At 40.4% G+C, this 23,281-nt stretch overlaps 1 protein-coding gene across 4 annotated transcripts; it reads right to left on the bottom strand.

Moving 5' to 3' along the window:
• Nucleotides 1–3,012: 3,012 nt before the first annotated feature.
• On the bottom strand, nt 3,013–22,412 carry LOC143279674 (E3 ubiquitin-protein ligase RNF14-like). Of its 4 annotated transcripts, none has more exons than XM_076583751.1 (13): nt 22,232–22,412; nt 21,649–21,796; nt 20,987–21,085; nt 20,172–20,412; nt 19,164–19,398; nt 17,268–17,393; nt 14,921–15,103; nt 12,164–12,263; nt 11,150–11,296; nt 9,794–9,984; nt 8,078–8,234; nt 6,322–6,547; nt 3,013–4,770 (listed from the first exon to the last, which is right to left on the bottom strand). In XM_076583751.1, the coding sequence occupies exons 2-12, from the start codon at nt 21,763–21,765 to the stop codon at nt 6,329–6,331; spliced, it is 1,815 nt and encodes a 604-aa protein (XP_076439866.1). In that variant the 5' UTR covers nt 21,766–21,796; nt 22,232–22,412; the 3' UTR covers nt 3,013–4,770; nt 6,322–6,328. The 4 variants fall into 4 exon arrangements, with proteins under 4 accessions (XP_076439866.1, XP_076439865.1, XP_076439864.1 ...); XM_076583750.1 differs by lacking the exon at nt 3,013–4,770 and adding an exon at nt 4,917–5,045; XM_076583749.1 differs by lacking the exon at nt 3,013–4,770 and adding an exon at nt 4,931–5,045 and having other exon boundaries at nt 6,313–6,547.
• Between the last annotated feature and the right edge of the window lie 869 nt (nt 22,413–23,281).

The following is a 23,281-nucleotide window of genomic DNA, read 5'->3' as shown; positions in this document are numbered from 1 at the left end:
AGACAAGTGTGCTTCACTCCTGTAATACTTACCCAACACTACAAGACAAGTGTGCTTCACTCCTGTAATACTTACCCAACACTACAAGACAAGTGTGCTTCACTCCTGTAATACTTACCCAACACTACAAGACAAGTGTGCTTCACTCCTGTAATACTTACCAACACTTCAAGACAAGTGTGCTTCACTCCTGTAATACTTACCAACACTACAAGACAAGTGTGCTTCACTCCTGTAATACTTACCCAACACTACAAGACAAGTGTGCTTCACTCCTGTAATACTTACCCAACACTACAAGACAAGTGTGCTTCACTCCTGTAATACTTACCCAACACTACAAGACAAGTGTGCTTCACTCCTGTAATACTTACCAACACTTCAAGACAAGTGTGCTTCACTCCTGTAATACTTACCCAACACTACAAGACAAGTGTGCTTCACTCCTGTAGTACCCAACACTACAAGACAAGTGTGCTTCACTCCTGCAATACTTACCCAACACTACAAGATGAGTGTGCTTCACTCCTGTAATACTTACCCAACACTACAAGACAAGTGTGCTTCACTCCTGTAGTACCCAACACTACAAGACAAGTGTGCTTCACTCCTGTAATACTTACCCAACACTACAAGATGAGTGTGCTTCACTCCTGTAATACTTACCCAACACTACAAGACAAGTGTGCTTCACTCCTGTAATACTTACCCAACACTACAAGACAAGTGTGCTTCACTCCTGTAATACTTACCCAACACTACAAGACAAGTGTGCTTCACTCCTGTAATACTTACCCAACACTACAAGACAAGTGTGCTTCACTCCTGTAATACTTACCAACACTTCAAGACAAGTGTGCTTCACTCCTGTAATACTTACCAACACTACAAGACAAGTGTGCTTCACTCCTGTAATACTTACCCAACACTACAAGACAAGTGTGCTTCACTCCTGTAATACTTACCCAACACTACAAGACAAGTGTGCTTCACTCCTGTAATACTTACCCAACACTACAAGACAAGTGTGCTTCACTCCTGTAATACTTACCAACACTTCAAGACAAGTGTGCTTCACTCCTGTAATACTTACCCAACACTTCAAGACAAGTGTGCTTCACTCCTGTAATACCCAACACTACAAGACAAGTGTGCTTCACTCCTGTAATACTTACCAACACTACAAGACAAGTGTGCTTCACTCCTGTAATACTTACCAACACTACAAGACAAGTGTGCTTCACTCCTGTAATACTTACCCAACACTACAAGACAAGTGTGCTTCACTCCTGTAATACTTACCCAACACTACAAGACAAGTGTGCTTCACTCCTGTAATACCCAACACTACAAGACAAGTGTGCTTCACTCCTGTAATACTTACCAACACTTCAAGACAAGTGTGCTTCACTCCTGTAATACTTACCCAACACTACAAGACAAGTGTGCTTCACTCCTGTAATACTTACCCAACACTACAAGACAAGTGTGCTTCACTCCTGTAATACTTACCCAACACTACAAGACAAGTGTGCTTCACTCCTGTAATACTTACCAACACTACAAGACAAGTGTGCTTCACTCCTGTAATACTTACCCAACACTACAAGACAAGTGTGCTTCACTCCTGTAATACTTACCAACACTTCAAGACAAGTGTGCTTCACTCCTGTAATACTTACCCAACACTACAAGACAAGTGTGTTTCACTCCTGTAATACTTACCCAACACTACAAGACAAGTGTGCTTCACTCCTGTAATACTTACCCAACACTACAAGACAAGTGTGCTTCACTCCTGTAATACTTACCCAACACTACAAGACGAGTGTGCCTCAGTCCAAAAATTCTCTTGCCTCTATTCAACTCTGCAAGATATTGCTTCACTCTTGCATTATTTCCAACACTACAAGTGCCTGCACCTAAAACAAGTGTGACACTTATTATTCTCTTACCACAAGGAAGGTGGCAGAATGTTTAAGATGCTCATCCGCCAACACAGAGTCCAAGAAGCTGTGGGTTCGAATCCTGCTCTCACCTTTTCTCCCAAGTTAGACTGCAAAACTGAGCGTCTAGTCATTTGGATGAGATGATAAACCAAATTCCTGTGTGCAGCCCACGCTTGGCACACTGGAAAAGAACCCATAGCAACAGGAGTGTCATGCTCTGGCAAAGTTCTCTAGAAGAAATCCACTCTCATAGGTACACAAATATGTATGCATGCACTCAAGGCCTGACGAGGCGTGTTAGGTTATGCCGCTGGTCATATATGCCTAGATGTGTAGTGTATATGGATTTGTCCGAACGCAGTGACTCGTCCTCAACAAACTGAAACTGAAACTCTTACCTGTACCCAAACAATTCAAGAAAAGTCAAACAACAGTAACAGTCAGCTGAGATTCCAATAACTCTTTCCATCTGCCTTTTGTCTGAGACCCTTGTGCCCACTTCGAGTGGCTTCCGTCTCATTCTGATGCAAATGAAATCAGTTTAGAAACATTTCTTACCTCTCTTCAGCTTTTGGAAACCCGAAAAAAACAATTTTCTGGCACACTTGTACTTGTAACTTTAACTAAATCAAAATGTAACAAGTGTTACAACACCCAACAAGCCTGCAAATTCCAGTCTTGTTCCTTGCGAATTGTTGACTTAGGGGAAGCAACTCCACTGACAGCAGTTGTTTGCCTTCCTCCATTTGGTCTTTCTTTGAAATGCATATAATTGACATAGTCTAAACTGTTCTTTGCTGTTTTGAGCAGTTATGATGCAGTTTAGGTACAGAATTATCTTGCAGTTTTGGTACAGAATTGTCATGAATTTGATGAATCATTTTCAAAGCTGGATTTCACTGAACTGGGAAAAAAGTCATGCTGATCGTGACTGATATGTTAAAACACTAGTGATCAAAAAATCAGAAAAATATGTATTGTGGTGTTGTCATGTTGATATGTCATATATGTTTATTTTCTCACACACTGAAAGAAATAAAAAGAAAAAAACTGAGATTAAGTAGGTCATTCTTCAATTTTATTTTTAACATGGTTTTAAATGTTCAGAAATTAAATACTTTACATGATATCACAGAACATGTTACAATCCTTTTAATTCCTGAATTGGTGGCAATAAGACAGTCTTGGTTATCTAACTGATGTAATGTACAATTATGCAGATGCTAAAATTCAATAAATCTGAAGCAGTTGTGTAGTTTCAAAAAGAAAAACATTCTTTCTCAATAGAAATTACTTTTTGAACACCTTTTCTACACTCATCAATCAGCTTTCAAAAGGAAAGCATATTCTGTTCCTTCCTGAATCCACTTCTTCTCCGTTACAAAGAAACAACTACAACAAAAACAAAATCAAAATGCGCACAAACACACATTGTATATCATTACTCAGTTGAAATCACAATATTAATTTTTTAATATTAGAAAAGAATGGTTGCTGCATTTTTCTTAAAGATAGATAATAACATAGTTCAAGCAGCTGTATAACTTCCATTTCAAATAAACTAAACAAATGAGTTATCATAATTTTCAAATTAAGCTACATGTACTTAACTTCATGCACTTGATTCAAATGAGCCACATATAAAAACCACTTTAAATCTCTACTTAAAAACACTTTTTTTCTTCTTCTTGATTGTACCTGCTTGAAGCTTGTATGTGAAAATGAAAATGCAGTGTGGACATGTAATCTGATTATTGCCAGCATGAGAACAAAACAAAACAAGGCGGCAGTGCTGCATCTTCCACTCCCTGAAGCGCTCAGACCACAACACTTCAACCAGAACAGCACCAAACACACAGCTTTTGTACAAATCTCGCAAAACTACACCAAGTCCAAGAAGAGCATGAAGAGAACACATTCCTTACCCAAGCAAACACTGCATTCCTACAAGTACAGGTGTGGCAAAAGCAAAGCCGTGGGACTGATCCAAGCCACATCCTCACACGAAGCTTGTGAAGAATAAATTCCATGTCAAGCTTCTCTGGCAAACATTTTGAGGTAGATTTAACTCAGGAGCCAATGTACAAAGGAAAACGGGTACAGTGAGGTGCAAAAGAAACTTGTATAAAATGCTGGTAATTTGCAACAGAAACAGATGAAAATCAATCAAGTAAAGGCAGCCTAAATTTTGTCCACAATTTAAGGGTTTGATCCAGGAACAAGAGGAAGTTTTGAAAACATTAAAAAAAAATACAATCCTCAGTAAGATCCTTTACACATCTTTATGACATGCATATGAACAAAGTAGATGATCTTAAGTTTTGGTATTGCACTGCCAAGATATCGCAGGATCAAAATGTGATGGTAAGAGGAACTTTACCACATCAACCCCACCAGTGAACAACTACCCAAATAACCCCATACAAAACAAAACCTGACCCCTCATGCAAACAGCTACCCAAACAACCTCCATAGGAACAACTTGACCATTGATAAGTGTTTATAGTGATTACAGACGGTTTGTTTATTTCACATTTGAGCATTATCATTTAAAAACAAATAAATATAGATTAGAAACAATTTCAACATGTATCACTGCAAACTTCTGAAACTTCCAACAAACATGATTGAATTCTCATGGAGAAATTTTCAGTGAAACATAATCAAATTATTGTTACTAAACTTCCAGCAAACATGATTGAATCCTCACATGATGGTCCTGGATGACTAAGGGAGGTCATCTCCTGATACAGGCAGAGCTGAGCTTGACCCACTCACCCCGTGGAGTTAACAGCCTCAGCAGGCATCCATCCCTGCCATACTGACATGGAAAAAAGCAGAAAATATACTGAAAGTGACAGGTTTTCCCCCAAAACTGAAGTGTTTGTTCCCTTGGCTCACAGTTTATGCATATGTAGGAACATGGAAACTGTTTTAATAAACTCAAGAGCACTAACTGGGTGCAGTGTTCAATGAGTTAACGACTGACTGGCTTAATCCTGTAAGGTCAAGTTGTTCTGTCTTAAGGATAGCCCCTCCCCTTGATTTAAGATGATTGGAGCAGCAAGGAGAGAGAGGGAACTGGAGCAGTTTTCACTGCAAAAGAACAAAGACACAACGCCATCAAACCAACAAGGACACAACAAGGACACATCGCTATCAAACCAACAAGGACACAACAAGGACACAACGCCATCAAACCAACAAGGACACAACGCTATCAAACCAACAAGGACACATCGCTATCACACTATCAAACCAACAAGGACACATCACTATCACACTATCAAACCAACAAGGACACATCGCTATCATGCTATCAAACCAACAAGGACACAATGCCATCAAACCAACAAGGACACATCACTATCACACTATCAAACCAACAAGGACACATCGCTATCATGCTATCAAACCAACAAGGACAATGCCATCAAACCAACAAGGACACATCACTATCACGCTATCAAACCAACAAGGACACAACGCTATCAAACCAACAAGGACACATCGCTATCACGCTATCAAACCAACAAGGACACAACAAGGACACAACGCTATCAAACCAACAAGGACACAACACTATCAAACCAACAAGGACACATCGCTATCACGCTATCAAACCAACAAGGACACAACGCTATCAAACCAACAAGGACACAACGCTATCAAACCAACAAGGACACAACGCTATCAAACCAACAAGGACACATCAAGGACACAACACTATCAAACCAACAAGGACACAACGCTATCAAACCAACAAGGACACATCACTATCAAACCAACAAGGACACAACTCTATCAAACCAACAAGGACACATCACTATCAACACGCTATCAAACCAACAAGGACACAACGCTATCAAACCAACAAGGACACAACAAGGACACATCACTATCAAACCAACAAGGACACATCACTATCAACGTGCTATCAAACCAACAAGGACACAACACTATGCGCTATCAAACCAACAAGGACACAACACTATCAACGCGCTATCAAACCAACAAGGACACAACGCTATCAAACCAACAAGAACACAACGCTATCAACGAGCTATCAAACCAACAAGGACACAACGCTATCAAACCAACAAGGACACAACGCTATCAAACCAACAAGGACACAACACTATCAACGCTATCAAACCAACAAGAACACAACACTATCAACGCTATCAAACCAACAAGAACACAACACTATCAACGCGCTATCAAACCAACAAGGACACAACACTATCAATGTGCTATCAAACCAACAAGGACACAACACTATCAAACCAACAAGGACACAACGCTATCAAACCAACAAGAACACAACGCTATCAAACAAGGACACAATGTCACATCCACAGACCAGGCAGACCTGAGGGTTAGCTATGCTGAGGGCAGCCACCAGCAATGAAATGCTGGGTGACGACCCCAGTGATGCGGGAGCGGCAGTAGAAGCAGTTGTTGACTTTGCAGTTCCAGCAGCGGATGTGGTTGTTCCTGTTCAGCTTGAAGTTGAGCTGCTTGCAATTCAGGCAGCGTATGGACTGGTCCATCCCCCCGCCCTGCAACTCTGCCTGGGCCTGCATCCACAGGAGGGCCTGCAAGCACATGGTGGTCTCAAGAGTCAAGAATATTTAATCCTTTGACCCCTGTTGGGGTATAGAGCGTATACAGTAACGACATTGGTGTTATACACCAAAAACTGAAATGCAAACAACAAATAAAACAATGAAATTGGTGATAAAAACTGAAAAAAGCAGCGGTCATATCATCTTGTAATTGTTCCTTTCTTGATGAAATTCCCCACTTTCAAACACTCTCTCCTCCCTGCTTTCAACAAATTGTGAAAACAAAAACCCGATTCTGGATTCAAATATTTCTTTGGGATGAACTCATTACAAAGATTTGCAAATTTTGGGCATTCCATAAAATTTGTGAATAAAAATGATGTTTTGTACACATCTGTACAAGTGAGAGTGCGTATGTGTGAAAAGTCGGGGTTTCTTGTTTTATCTTGTAAATGTTCCTGATCAAAGAAACTTGTTCCCAAGCAGTCAGTTTCTTTCACATCCACCAATACAAAGTACACAAACATGCACACACCACACGTGTCAAGTCACCCTTCTTCTGCTTTGTGGGCTATCACCACCACGTTCACTCAAAATACACAAGTGTGTTTTTACATCTATCACCTTCTTTAAAACCCTGCCATACAGACAACAGTACTTCATTTTCAGGGGTTTTACCTACCAGCGTTTCCCCTGCGCTTTGTTCTCCAAAACCGGCCCCCTCCTTTTCCGACATTGTGTCAGCATGGCTGTTTTGCCTACACACTCCTATTTCTACACAGCACCCACATTGGTTTTTGTGGACAGGTGAAGTCATGCTCACATTTCCTGATTGAATCCTTTTTTTTCTTTTTTTTTTTTTTTTAAACTTCAGCTTCTAAAACAGAAGCAGGCCACACATTTTGCATGGATACAATGCATCTTTATTCATCTGACTGGAAATCAATTTCTGATTTTACAACTGAATGTACTATGAAAATATACACCTAAAGTGAAAGGACAATTGAAACTGTGTATGCTTTCAGACTTTTGAACTTTGAAGCCATTGGTCAATGTGAAGGGCATGAAGAACAGCCATTCATAGACAAAATGAATGCCCGGAAAGGATTAACAATGCCTCTGTATATGGGCAAAAGACTGATGGAAATCTTGTACACATACTCATATGCAAATCAGATTTGAAACGCACATTTTAACAGGCATTAATGCCATTGGTAAACTCTGTCAAAAAGTATTTGGGTGTTTACATTACTGCAGTCTGGTGCACAAGGCGTAGGCGAAATGAGCCTCCTTGACAGTCTGTTGGTGAAACGCGCATATATATTATACAAAACGAGTGCAGATGAAATGTGTAGGCAAAACGTCAAGTACCATTCTGCTTGTATATACACACAAAGGGGGTTCAGCCACTAGCAAGTCTGCACATCTGTTGACCAGGGTGACTGGTAAAATCTCCACCCATATCCCACCATGCACTGTGACCAGGATTCAAACCCTGGGACTTCAGACTGAAAAATGCCAGAACTATCAGGCTGCTGTGCCTGCCATGAAATGACTCACGTCAGGAGGTCGCTGGCGCTGTATGACGCGCGTCACTGGCTCTGGGTTGTAGCGGAACAAGACGCAGCTTTTCTCAGTGAAGTGAGAATAGCCTGTGATGCCTTTCCCACACATCCAGCAGAAAAACTTCCCACAACGACACGTCATCTTATTGCACCTGGACAACAAATTATGCTTGAACCATCAGAATAATCAGGTTAAGTTTCAAGGTGGTATGTCAAAACGTGTGGACTGATCCATACACGTTACACATCTGCCGTAAGAAAAACAAACAAAACAAATAAACCCACCGTAACACAATGAAACCATCTGAATAATAACTGGAAACAATGTACCCTTAGAACACACCTTCAATAATATCATTTCAATTTCAATTTCTAGGTACACAAATACATATGTATACATTCAAGGTCTGACTAAGCGCGTTAGGTTATGCTGCTGGCCAGGCATACGCCTAGCAGATGTGGTGTAGCTTGTACGGATTTGTCTGAATGCAGTGATGCCTCCTTGAGAAACTGAAACTCAGTTTCTAGAAGGCATCAAAGCATTCTGACTGATCTGAATATGTTACATATCTGCTTAAAGAAAAGCAAGCAAATAATAATATAACACTTGTACCATCAAAAGAATAACTGAGAACCTTAAAAAAACAACAACCCCAAAAATAAAACAAAAATACAACACTTGTATCTTCAAATTAACAACTGAGAACAAAGTACCCTTTCATTCATAAGTATAACACTTACACTATCAAAATGATATCTGAAAGCAAGGTACCCTTAGAACAGATTAACTGTACAACAACAGTACCATCAGAATAATAACCAAAAAGAACGTTCTCCAAGAACAGATTCAATAGTTAACACTTATGCCATCTTATAATAACTGAAAACAAAGTACTGTTTGATTAAATTCAATTATATAACACATATATCATAAGAACAATAACTGAAAATAAAGTACACGCAGAACTGATAGTTTACATACTAAAAAAAAAAAAAAAAAAAAAAAAATCACTTGACAAACAAACTCCCCTGGGCACCTTTCTCGACTTTGATACTGAATTTCCAAATTGTTTTTCTCTAACAGTTTGCATACTACACTGTTTTTCTCTAACAGTTTGCATACTACATTGTTTTTCTCTAACAGTTTACATACTAAAAAAAAAAAAAAAAAAAAAAAAAAAAAAAATCACTTGACAAACAAACTCCCCTGGGCACCTTTCTCGACTTTGATACTGAATTTCCAAATTGTTTTTCTCTAACAGTTTGCATACTACACTGTTTTTCTTTAACAGTTTGCATACTACATTGTTTTTCTCTAACAGTTTACATACTAAAAAAAAAAAATAAAATAAAATAAAATAAAAAATCACCTGACAAACTCCCCTGGGCACCTTTCTTGACTTTGATACTGAATTTCCAAATTGTTTTTCTCTAACAGTTTGCATCCTACAAAACTCCATGGATAGGCTGTACATCACATTAACAGGAATAAAAGCAAAAAAAATGCTAGAATGATACACCTTTGATGGAGTTCAAATCCACAATCTACCAGTGATCATTTTGTGATGCTGACCACTTTGCCACAATGGCTCTGTGGCTAAGCATGGATGTGTGTGCACTGATCTGTGTGTTTCTGACACCATGGAAAGTGCACGAAAGTGATCTGAATTTCTAACTTTGATGCAACAATGTCACACAACAATGTTCCTACCCTTCGATTTTTTCCACTAGGGCCTTGCAGTGAGGGCAGGGTACAGTCTTTGCTTTTAGTTCAATCAGGGTCTTGGCCTTCTCCTCAGCCTGTCGCCGCAGGTCCTCATATCTGTCTCTGGCTCGCTGGTCAAGATTCTGTCGACGGGCCTGCTGGTCCAGTCTTTCCAGATCTGTTGTACACTGCGTACCCTGGGACATTGACATGAATGGTCAGAAAGATCTGTTGTACACTGTGTACCCTGGGACATTGATATGAATGGTTGGAAAGATCTGCTGTACACTGTGTACCCTGGGACATTGATATGAATGGTCAGAAAGATCTGTTGTACACTGCGTACCCTGGGATACTGATATGAATGGCTGGAAAGATCTGCTGTACACTGTGTACCCTGGGACATTGATATGAATGGTCAGAAAGATCTGTTGTACACTGTGTACCCTGGGACATTGACATGAATGGACAGAAAGATCTGTTGTACACTGTGTACCCTGGGACATTGACATGAATGGACAGAAAGATCTGTTGTACACTGTGTACCCTGGGACATTGATATGAATGGTCAGAAAGATCTGTTGTACACTGTGTACCCTGGGACATTGACATGAATGGTTAGAAAGATCTGTTGTACACTGTGTACCCTGGGACATTGGTATGAATGGACAGAAAGATCTGTTGTACACTGTGTACCCTGGGACATTGATATGAATGGTCAGAAAGATCTGTTGTACACTGTGTACCCTGGGACATTGATATGAATGGTCAGAAAGATCTGTTGTACACTGTGTACCCTGGGACATTGACATGAATGGTCAGAAAGTTCTGTTGTACACTGTGTACCCTGGGACATTGATATGAATGGTCAGAAAGATCTGTTGTACACGGTGTACCCTGGGACATTGATATGAATGGTTGGAAAGATCTGTTGTACACTGTGTACCCTGGGACATTGACATGAATGGACAGAAAGATCTGTTGTACACTGTGTACCCTGGGACATTGATATGAATGGTCAGAAAGATCTGTTGTACACTGTGTACCCTGGGATACTGATATGAATGGTTGGAAAGATCTGTTGTACACTGTGCGCCCTCTGACACTGACATAAATGGTTAGGAAGATTTGTTGTACACTGTACACGCTATGACATAGACAAGAATAGTTAGAAAGATCTGTTTTCAATGCATACATTGGGACAATGACATGAACAGTTTGAAAGATCTGCTGCACGATGGATACCAATCGAATGAACTCATAGGAAGAAGAACGTGCAGAAACAGCTCCAACAGTGACAGACGAGCAACGGCTGAGCTCTCTGATGCCACACAAATGCTGACGACGCAGAATGTAAGTCACCTGGTGCCATGGCTGTTCGCACTCAGTGCAGAAGCTGTAGCAGCAGGCCATGCAGTAGGCCAGGTTGAGGGAGGCGTCCTGCTCCCGGATCACTACAGCCTGGCACCGCGGACAGTACACCACGTCCTCCATCTGGTCCAGGGACCGCTGCACACACACACACACACACACAGAATGGCAAACACACATACACGCACACACACACACAGAATGACAAACACACATACACGCGCACACACACAGTCACACACACACAGACACAAAAGCATGTCATGCCCCCCCCCCCCCCTCCCCCCCCACACAGAATGACAAAAACACATACACACAGAGTCACACACACAGACACAAAAGCATGTCATGCCATACACACACACACACACACGCACCAACACACACACACATACATACACACACACACACACACTATATATATATATATATATATGCATTCAATGCTCCTCCCAACACACATACAGTGCCTGAGCTACTGTCTCCTGAACCAAGTAACCCCCCCCCCACCCCCACCCCAATCATGCACCCATCCCCCATCTTTTCTCAGAAAATGTGGTGTAAAAATTTCATACCGTGATAATCACTGGAAAAAACAACATTTAACGTATTTTTTTCAAAGGAAATATCTAAAATCTGTATTCCCAATAGTAATTTCACACAGAAGGGGAAAAAAGCAATCCCTGCAGAACTGAAATCTGCCAACATTTGATAACTGATGCCATTGACATGCTGCAAAAAGGATGAAAGGTTGAGTCCTGACTCAATGATTTCCATCCCCTCTTGTTGTGAAGGGTCACACAGATATCTTTGGAAAGTAAAATTGATCCTTCCCTTCACACTAAAACATGTGTGCAGACCACACAAAGAATGCTGCACACACAAAAAAAAAAAAAAAAAGAAAAGAAAAAGACCCCCCCCCCCCCACACACACACACATACAAAAAAGAAAAAAAGACTAAGGTGACAAAAAACTTTTCTTCTCTCTGCGCTGTTCCACCATACCTGGAGCGACAGCATTTCCCAGCGAATGAAGTTTTCAGTGGTCAGCACATTCTGCAGGACGTCAGGAGTAATCACTGTCTCACACTCTGAATATGGACAACTGTGGAAGAAAAAAAAAAGTTATCGAAACAATTAAACTGCATAAAAAAGCAACCTCCTCCAAAAAACAAAACAAGCAATAACAAGAAACATTAAACCTTCAAAACAATCCTTACTTCGCCTTCTGAAAAAGACTTATCACTGACTTATTGCTGGGTCAGCACACTATCTATCTCAATTTAGTAAAAGTTTTATGAAACAATGACGTACAATATATGCATAATATAATATATAAGAAAGCTGACAAGAAACAAAAATAATGCAGTGAAATGAATAAAAACTTCAAATAATCATATCTGTGTAGAAACAGAACAAAACAAGAAAACAACAAAAACAACAAGAGAGGCAAGGCCTTCAAGACTCACTTGTGATACACTTAAAAAAGATCCAAGCTTTTTATGTATTGAGTATAATTTCAAAATGTAATGTTTAAGATGAGAAAGATCAGTTTAAAGCAAATTAAGTCCCCTAGCATAAATTACAGAGTAATTTCCCTTTTTTACTATCTGCACCAAAACGTTTGCAAAATAAATAAAACTTCCAACACAACTTAAAACATAGACTCACTTTGTTTACACAATTGAGTCAAAAAACCCCAACAACAACCAAGTACTTGTACCACTAGTATTTTCTTTCACACAAAAAAAAAAAGAGAAAAGTAACAGTACTCAAAGCAATGTTAACTTCTACTTCCCTTATCCATTCTGAGCAATCAGCGCTACTATTTTCAGCAACAGACTGGAAGAAGAAGAGGATCAGATCAGATCAGTTCAGTTCAATTCAGTTGCTCAAGGAAGCGTCACTGTATTTGTATTTGTATTTTCTTTTATCACAACAGATTTCTCTGTGTGAAATTCGGGCTGCTCTCCCCAGGGAGAACGCATCGCTACACTACAGCGCCACCCCTTTTTTTTTGTTTTGTATTTTTTCCTGCATGCAGTTTTATTTGTTTTTCCTATCGATGTGGATTTTTTCTACAGAATTTTGCCAGGAACAACCCTTTTGTTGCCATGGGTTCTTTTACGTGCGCTAAGTGCATGCTGCACACGGGACCTCGGTTTATCGTCTCATCCGAATGACTAGCGTCCAGACCACCACTCAAGGTCTAGTGGAGGGGGAGAAAATATTGGCGGCTGAACCGTGATTCGAACCAGCGCGCTGACGGGCGCAATAGCCGAGTGGTTAAAGCGTTGGACTGTCAATCTGAGGGTCCCGGGTTCGAATCACGGTGACGGCGCCTGGTAGGTAAAGGGTGGAGATTTTTACGATCTCCCAGGTCAACATATGTGCAGACCTGCCAGTGCCTGAACCCCCTTCGTGTGTATATGCAAGCAGAAGATCAAATACGCATGTTAAAGATCCTGTAATCCATGTCAGCGTTCAGTGGGTTATGGAAACAAGAACATACCCAGCATGCACACCCCCGAAAATGGAGTATGGCTGCCTACATGGCAGGGTAAAAACGGTCATACACGTAAAATCCCACTCGTGTGCATACGAGTGAACGCAAAAGAAGAACCAGCGCGCTCAGATTCTCTCACTTCCTAGGCGGACGCGTTACCTCTAGGCCATCACTCCACATGTATTTGGACATATCCATATACGTTACACTACATATGCTAAGCTGATGCCTAACCAGCAGCTTAGCCCAACACGCTTAGTCAGGCCTTGAGGGAAAAGAAAATGAAATGAAATAAATAGATAAATGAACGACAAGGATGATGAGGATGAAAGGGGTTTTAGATATAAAGACGGGAATGTACTCTCAACAGCCCTCAACTGTTTCTGTTAGATTCTCCCCCCCCCGCTCCTCTCCTCTTTTTACCACACCACAAATCTGCTGACAAATACACACAGGCATATTCTCTTTCTTGGACCCTCTTTTGAAACTGTCACAGGTTCTGGAATTCAGTGGACCTTCACCTCATCTGCTGTTTCCACTCCAAATTTTGATTCTGTGGAAATAAGTTCAAGTCCTCCAGAGAATATAAAAAAGTTCATATTTTGAATATTTTGACTACAAAAAAGTTTACATCTTCACAAACAGAATTACATTTCTATCCCTCCCGATGAAAACAACAACACACCACCCTCTAGGGATAAAGCAATGCTGATAAACAAATGATTAACAAGAGAGGCAAGGCCTTCAAGACTCACTTGTGATAAATTAAGTCCCCTAGCATTAATTACAGAGTAATTTCCTTTTTTTACTATCTGCACCAAAACGTTTGCAAAATAAATAAAACTTCCATGCTTAGCAAAAGAAGTTCCTGTTTGAACAAAAAATGATAATAATGACTGCTCTTGTTGTTGTGTCAGAATAAGAGGTCAAAGTGCCAAGTTTAGAGAATACAAAAAATATAAATATAACAGTAAATGCAGTTTGCATATAATTAGGCTTCTTTTTTTAAATTTTTTTGTGCCCATCCCAGATGTGCAATATTGTTTTAAACAAGATGACTGGAAAGAACTGAATTTTTCCTATTTTTATGCCAAATTTGGTGTCAACTGACAAAGTATTTGCAGAGAAAATGTCAATGTTAAAGTTTACCACGGACACACAGAGACACACACACACACAGACAACTGAACACTGGGTTAAAACATAGACTCACTTTGTTTACACAAGTGAGTCAAAAATAAACCACTGATGCTCACGTCAGAAGCTGAATGGTGCCATCTGTCACATGCATGTTGCAGTGTGTGGTGATGCAGTCAAAACAGAAGTGATGCTTGCATGGCTCCAGGCGGAAAAACTTGGTTCCTGGCTTCTCATCAAAACACAGGCAGCACTCCTGCATGGACTTGCAGAACTCAACAGCCTCCTTCTGGTTACTGTACCTGTCAAATAAGATTGTAAAAAAAAAAAAAAGAAGAAGAAGAAAGAAGTAAATACGAGCATCCACTCCAACATGCACACACACACACACACACACACAATACACAGTCTCATTTGTCAACCTCCCTTTCCATGTTTTATGCCACACTAAACAATGCATCTCATTCCCAAGAACTCTGATTATTCATTTTTGTTTTTATTGATTGATTGATTAATTGATTTATTTATTTACTTATTGACTGATTTATTCATTCATTTATTTATTCAATCATTTAAAAAAAAATCTATCTTATTTCATTGTATTTTCCTGAAAGGCCTGATTAACTCTTTCACTGTTGGTTTTTCAAATACTAACTTTACTTTACCTTGAATCAAAGCAACAGACATCCGAAAACAAGGATGATATGTATCATTTTCAAACTATGTAATCATTTTCTTTCCACAAGTGAAACACAAGTTCATGACAATGGGAAACAGAACAGTTCAGTTCAGCGTTTGGACAAATCCATACATGCTAAACCACATCTGCTAAGCAGATGCCTGACCAGCAGCATAACCCAACATGCTCAGACAGGCCTTGCAGGGGGAAAAAAAAAAGAAAAAAAAAGAACAATCCTTAGCAACTGACTGAAGTCTAATGAAACGTGACAGAACCTGACTCAAGTCTTCAAGGTGACAAATATATCTTGCACTTTCAGCTGACACTGATCATTTATTGAATCTTATGTCAATAAAATGAGTTTGGATATATGATGAAATACACCGTTCACTCTTGCAGTAATATGGACAGTTCCTGCAATTCCTCACTTGTCAACCTTAGACTGACACAGTCATACAGTTCAAGCAGCACAGAACAGACACAGTTTATTCACTGAGTCATTCAAAGGCAAGCAAAATTCTTATCATCGATTTAGTCACTGAATTTTACCATTACAGGTGATTCTAACAACCAATGCACACATAAAACTGATGAGTGAGTCAGTTCACCATACTTCCTACAGCTTTCCCTTCAACTTACAATGAAATACAACAATAAACAAGGGCAGTGCCTCTCATTTCTACCAGCTGCTGCAGTGGAGTGATCACATTAACAAGTGACTGACGGGCGCAACAGCCGAGTGGTTAAATCGTTGGACTGTCAATCTGGGGGTCCCGGGTTCGAATCACGGTGACGGTGCCTGGTAGGTAAAGGGTGCAGACCTGCTGGTGCCTGAACCCCCTTCGTGTGTATATGCAAGCAGAAGATCAAATACGCACGTTAAAGATCCTGTAATCCATGTCAGCGTTCGGTGGGTTATGGAAACAAGAACATACCCAGCATGCACACCCCCGAAAACGGAGTATGGTTGCCTACATGGCGGGGTAAAAACGGTCATACACGTAAAAGCCCACTCGTGTGCATATGAGTGAACGCAGAAGAAGAAGAAGAAGTGACTGGAAGAGCATGCGTTTAAAAGCGAGTGTCACTGTAGGCTGACTCCTGCTCAATGTGTGATCCAATAGGAAGACAGTGACCACAAAGCTGAATGCCATCCACTTTTTGGATCTGTCTTTGGGAATGATGTTCAAATTTCTTAACCAGTATGGCAGGTGTCTCTACCTCTCAGTGGCGTTGGGATAAATTGTGAAAGGAAGCATATGTAGAGTGATGGCCTAGAGGTAACGCGTCCACCTAGGAAGCGAGAGAATCTGAGTGCGCTGGTTCAAATCATGGCTCGGCCACCGATATTTTCTCCCCCTCCACTAGACCTTGAGTGGTGGTCTGGACGCTAGTCATTCGGATGAGACGATAAACCGAGGTCCCGTGTACATGCACTTAGCACACGTAAAAGAACCCACTGCAACAAGAGGGTTGTTCCTGGCAAAATTCTACAGAAAAATCCACTTCGATAGGGAAAACAAATGAAACTGCACCCAGGAAAAAATACAAAAAAAAATGGGTGGCGCTGTATTATAACGACGCACTCTCCCTGGGGAGAGCAGCTCGAATTTCACACAGAGAAATCTGCTGTGATTAAAAAGAAATACAAATACAAATCTTAAACGATGCCCAGCTTCCCCGTTAGTTCTCACAAAAAAGGTAAAGAAATTCCCCCCAATTTTTTTCTTCTTCTTTTTTTCTGACACTAACATTAGCCCTTCTTACAGGCAATGCAGTGCACTTACTGAAGCAGGGTATGCACTGCCAGCCCTATATCTGTGCATTCCGACATTGCCCGATCGTCCACATCTTCACTTTCGCCATCCTCCCCTTCTGGCACCAGGACAAGCTTGTCTGTCAGACCAAGGCAGCTGCAACAAGTTCACAGTACAACATTATTCATTCAAAACTGACCAGACTGGAATTGTTCAACCAAAACTCACCAGAAAACAATGATTCATTCAAAACTCACCAGAATTGAATCATTCACTGAAAATTCACCAGAATAACATTATTCATTCAAAACTCTCCATTCATTCAAAACTCTCCAGAACAATATTATTCATTCAAAACTGACCAGACTGGAATTGTTCAACCAAAACTCACCAGAAAACAATGATTCATTCAAAACTCACCAGAATTGAATCATTCACTGAAAATTCACCAGAATAACATTATTCATTCAAAACTCTCCATTCATTCAAAGCTCTCCAGAATAATATTATTCATTCAAAACTCACCAGAATAAATCAATATCACCACAGGTAAACAGATAGGAAAAACAAATAAAACTGCAAGCAGGAAAAAAAAAAAAACAAAAAAAAAAAAGGGTGGCGCTCTCAGTGTAGCAATGCGCTCTCCCTGGGGAGAGCAGCCCGAATTTCACACAGAGAAATCTGTTGTGACAAAAAAAGAAAATACAATACAATATAATACAATACAGAAAGAAAAGAAAAAGGTGAAGTATGTACAAATGTTACTGTTCCTCTGCCATAATGGCAGCTGACATTGAATGACAGCATGAACAAGAAGACACATATAGCCTAGAGAAATCAACATGTCAGGTAACAAAGGGTATCCATGATACTGATATACTATGCCAATAATTTTTTTATTTTTTTTTTTTACCAGCCTTGCAATATTTTCTTTTCTCGTTTTTCATACAGCAATAAACAATGAGACTTTATTTAAGTATTTGTGTGTGAAGTATAAGAAACATTGTGACATCAAGGAATAATCAGACTTCAATGAGAATTCATACAGTAAAAACAATACACAGACCAGTTTGCTCATCAAGTACACCAAACAGCATTTAACAGACGTACAGCCTGTCATTGCCACAGGTTTTTTAAACAGTTCTCTTTTTCAAAATGATAAAAATGAAAGAAAAAAAATCTTGGTATTCAACATAAACAAAAAGTATCTTTTTCTCTCCATCTCCAACATGCACACACACACACACACACACACACACACACAATATACTGTCTCATTTGTCAACCTCCCTTTCCATGTTTTATGCCACACTAAACAATGAATCTCATTCCCAAGAACTTTGATTATTGATTTTTGTTTTTATTGACTGATTGATTAATTGATTTACTTACTGACTGATTTATTCATTCATTTATTTATTCAATCATTTAAAAAATCTATCTTATTTCATTGTATTTTCCCGAAAGGCCTGATTAACTCTTTCACCACCATAGACGACCTTAGTCAACTAAATGGTGCACCGCCACATTAGTTAACATTGAGGGATCATGTTAAAAGGACGGTTTTTCATGGTGTATCAAAGCTTGACAGCTGCAGCCATTTCCCCGCCAACAGAACAATGACTAACCTTTGCTCCCTCACCCAGTTCGAAGTGAACAAGGTCCATCGTGGTTTTCTGACATGAACCGAAGCCTGTGACTGAGAGCATCGTATCTAAAATATTTGGCGCAGGGGAGTGTTTTTCACACACAAACTTGGTGGTGAATGAGCTAAGCGCACTGGGTTACGCTGCTGGTCAGGCATCTTGCCTAGCAGATGTGGCGTAGCGTATGTGGATCCAGCCGAACACAGTGACACCTCCTTGAGCAACTGAAACTGCACTGAACTGAACTGAACTGAGCTGAGCTGAACTCCCAAGAACTGACCTAAAACTTTCCTTCTCCAGCCAGTCGATCCAGGTGAAGACGATGGGCATGTTGGGAGAGGCCTCCCACAGGTCATCCAGCTGCCTGCAGAGGGCACTGAGCTGGGGACCTCGCAGCCACGTGCAGGACAGCACGAACGACGGCGCCACCTCTGACGGGTAGTTGGGGGGCAGTGTCAAGTGGAGGGACAGCGGGTGGAGGTACTGCACCTTCACTGACCCTGTCCATCGCTGACCTGCCAACATTTGTTGTTGCTGATTTTTTCTTTACAGTTAACTGTGTTTGCAGTTATGGCACCATTTTCCTCATCTAAAACTGCCAGTTACAAAAACAAACAAAACACAAACAAAAAACAACAACAACAAAGAAAAAACCCACAAAATCCTCTACCCACACACAAAAAAGAAGAAAATGCAGACATGATGAACAAAAAGTTTGAGCCAGCTGACCCTGTCATTTTTATTTTGTCCGTTTTTGTTTTATGTATTGGTTTCAAAGGTTGGTATCTTCTTACCAAATCCTGAACTCAATAATAATAATAACAACAATAATAATGATAATATTGATACCAGCTGCACTGGTGAAATTGTAAGCATCGTGGACCTAACTCTTTGTTGTTGGTGTCTGACAAAAGCTGGGCCGTGAAGCCTGTATCAACCTGTTTTCCTGCATCGCATTGTTACATGGCACAGCTCTCAGCACAAACATTTTCTGTCCCCTGTTAAGGAAAATAAAATCCAATTACAAGGTGTGGTTAAGAAAACAAAAGAAAAAAAAAAGAAAGACACCCCTCATGCTTTTCCTGCACTGACATAATAGCCTCATATCTCTCTCTCTCTTATTTTGGGGGGGGGGGGGGGGGTGTATGTGTGTGTGTGTGTGGGGAGGGGGGGGCGGTTGGGGGGAGGATGTGGAGGGTTGCAAATACTGAGAAACATTCTCCAGCCCAATTACATTTGCTAACAAAACAACAGAAAATATAGGAAACTAAAAACACAGCCCACCTACCTGAAAGTGATCTCTGCAAGGCCACACCTTTCCCTAAATCTGGGGGCGGAGTTGAAGCGGTTGCTCCCTCCCCCAGCCCTTGGGCCCCTCCCCCTTCCTCAGGCCCCTCCCCCACCCCTTCTCCTCCTTCAGCCCCCATGGGACTCTGCTTTCCTGACTGGGCAGGGCTGGAGTCCTCCGATGTGGGCAGCATCAGGTCTATCTGGCACTCCTCATAGGGCATCACCACTGGTATCTTGATCTGGAGTGGACCATAGTGTGGAACTTTATATTTCATAGAATCAAAATTATTCTTTAGACTGGCGTATCCTTCATTTCTTCTTGTCAAAAGAACACATCATGGGCTCACGAGGACCATCTTTTGTCATTCCCTGCTATGCTGTTCACCAACCACAAAAGAAGTTTAATGGCATCAAAAAAGAAGGAAACCAACATTCAAAAATGCAAATGCAGTTGGTGATAAACTTAAGACACACACACACAAACATGCGTGCACACACTCACACACACACCACCCCCACCATACAGACAAAACACACCACAGAACACACTAATTTACAAACACCAAAAACACCATCACACACACACACACACATGATCTCTCTCTCTCTCTCACATACACACACACTACAACACAGACACATATTCACACAACACAGACAGTAACACACACCATCCCTACAGACATGTACACAAAACACATACCATACACCACGGACACATACTGACACAACACAACACACGCAGAACACAGACACACAACATGTATACAGCACAGGCATAAAACACCACCTACTCACACACATAGTCATCACCTGTATGCGAAACAGTCCTTGGCCCTTTTCATCTGGTTCACTGATCACTGTGATCCTCTCTTCGTCTCCATCATCGAATATGGACTGAATGGCCAACAGCTGTTCAACACCAAAACAGGTATACATCATCATCTGTACAAGTCATATAAAACTAGCCTTTTCCTGTCTTCAAGACACAACTATTTTCAGGGGCAGTTAATTCGTATCCACCGTGTCCAGAGCTCTAAGCATTGGAAGATGGAACCCAATCATCTCCTTCCAACCAAAATCAAGTACCCATTCACACCTGGTTGGAGTGAAAAAAAAGGAGTAAAGTTCATTTCCAAAGGACACAAAACCCTGATCACTGGTGAACACTGGATCCAATGATCAACTGATTTCACCATGGTGCCTCCTTTTCATACATACTTGCATACATATAGGCATATACATGTTCACTTTTCATAAACTTATAATTACTGAAATAGTAGTGTGACTTATCACTTGATTAGCTCTGTGTGTAGCTAAAGCACACTGAGTGACTGACCACATCTTTCACTTTAATTCAACGACTTTAAAGAAATGTGTATTATAATTTATAACATACAACCATTTGTGAATATCAACAAATTGAATAATAATTAATGACAAAAAAGGGGAATCCAAACAAAGAGTAAACTGACCTCATCTCGCTGTTCATTCAGATTGTCCTCTGAAACAATGCTGGAATCCATGTTCTCCAAACTGGCAGTGGACACAGACACTGGCTGTGTATAGCCCCCATCTGGGTCACCATCCATTTTCTGACCTTGATGTCTTCACTTCGCCTGGCTGAATTTCATCAAACATTTCTTTAGAATCATATGTGTGCACGCGTGTACATGCATGCACATCTGCACACGCAAAAAAGCACAAACACACTCACGCTGACTTTGTGACTGCCTTAAAAATACCCGTCACTGTTAGTATGCAAAAAGGTATCTATCCCGGCATATTATTGCTGGGCCTAGGCTATGTTCATACAATATGGATAACTTCGTTGTTCAATAACTATGTTCAGCATATGAATCACACACACACACACACACACATACAGAGCCGACCTGGCTCCTATAACGAGTCATACACACACACACACACACACTGCACAAGCACACAAAGCATGAATTCGTGAATTTAAAAAAAAAAAAAAAAAAAAAAATCGACTTACTGCACAAAAAAAGAAAAGTTATGACAGAGTGTCTTATGCAATGTCGAACTACTTACCGAATAAAAGTGTGATTATTTCAAGAGTTCCTTAAGAGTCTTTCGTTTTCAATGACTTTGTCATGCGTCATTAATCATTTAATGATACCGATGAAATGATGAAAGCAGGTAACAGCATACGAAACTTAACAAAAAAGTTATCCGATTGCTCGAAGCAAGTGCAATCGTCTCCAAGCGGCACGCAGAGTTGTCGTTCGAAACTGACTTTTTACAGCACTGCCCACAAATTAACTTGTCGAAACATGCCAATGTATCGCGCGCGCGCGCGCATGTGTGTGTGTGTGTGTGTGTGTGTGTGTGCGCGCGCGCGGGAGCGTGCGTGTACAATATCTATTCCTATTCGTATCAACCTGCTCTGCCGCTCCAGTTTGAAGAACGCACTGGCAAAAAACGAAAAAACAAAACGAACAACAACAACAAAAACAAACAAACAAACAGAAATACCCACAGACTTATTGTGGATTGTTACCCTGTACAGGGATTATCACAGGATTACAGACAAGACAAACTCCGGACGACGAGTTCAGAGTTTCAGAGTTTTTTAAAATTTTATTCCCATAACTCTTTTGAGTCATCGAGAAACAAGGAAACATTACAATAACAGGATGATGGCCACACAGGAAGAGCGAAGATAATTCAAAAAGAAGAAACAAAAGGGGGGATAATACAAATGGGGGAAAAATAAAATGAAATAAAAGGCCAAATGTAATCTGGTACAATGCAATAGGAATAGACAAATGCACAGATCACAACTTAGATTTACAATACGGCTCTGTATCTGACTAGTTGAGCCTGAACTGAGAACTGGGGGTTAGTTGGAGCATAGCAATAACAATGACATGGTGTAACAAAATAAAATACACAATAATTTGCATGTTATTTTAGCACCCATTTGCCAGTAATACTGGGATTGGTTTGATCTATACAGGAGAGAAAAAGACATATAAAGAAATATGATCATGCAATTACAAATGGATATGTACGGGATGCAGTGTCAAGATTAAGACAAGTCATTGTTTTAATTCCTATTCAACAAGTACAGTTAAGGCA

The sequence above is a fragment of the Babylonia areolata genome, chromosome 3 (assembly GCF_041734735.1).
Source record: "Babylonia areolata isolate BAREFJ2019XMU chromosome 3, ASM4173473v1, whole genome shotgun sequence".
NCBI classification, from domain to species: domain Eukaryota; kingdom Metazoa; phylum Mollusca; class Gastropoda; order Neogastropoda; family Buccinidae; genus Babylonia; species Babylonia areolata.
Note: the sequence above shows the minus strand (reverse complement) of the source record. Positions and strands in the feature narration are given on the sequence as shown.

Excerpts from the sequence above, each read along its gene's own strand:
- LOC143279674 (XM_076583751.1), bottom strand. The coding sequence starts at position 21,765 with ATGGATGGTGACCCAGATGGGGGCTATACACAGCCAGTGTCTGTGTCC. Across the intron at positions 19,399-20,171 it reads CTTGCAGAGATCACTTTCAG|GTCAGCGATGGACAGGGTCA; the intron begins GTAGGTGGGCTG and ends AAATGTTGGCAG. Across the intron at positions 8,235-9,793 it reads CTAGTGGAAAAAATCGAAGG|GTGCAATAAGATGACGTGTC; the intron begins GTAGGAACATTG and ends TTTGTTGTCCAG.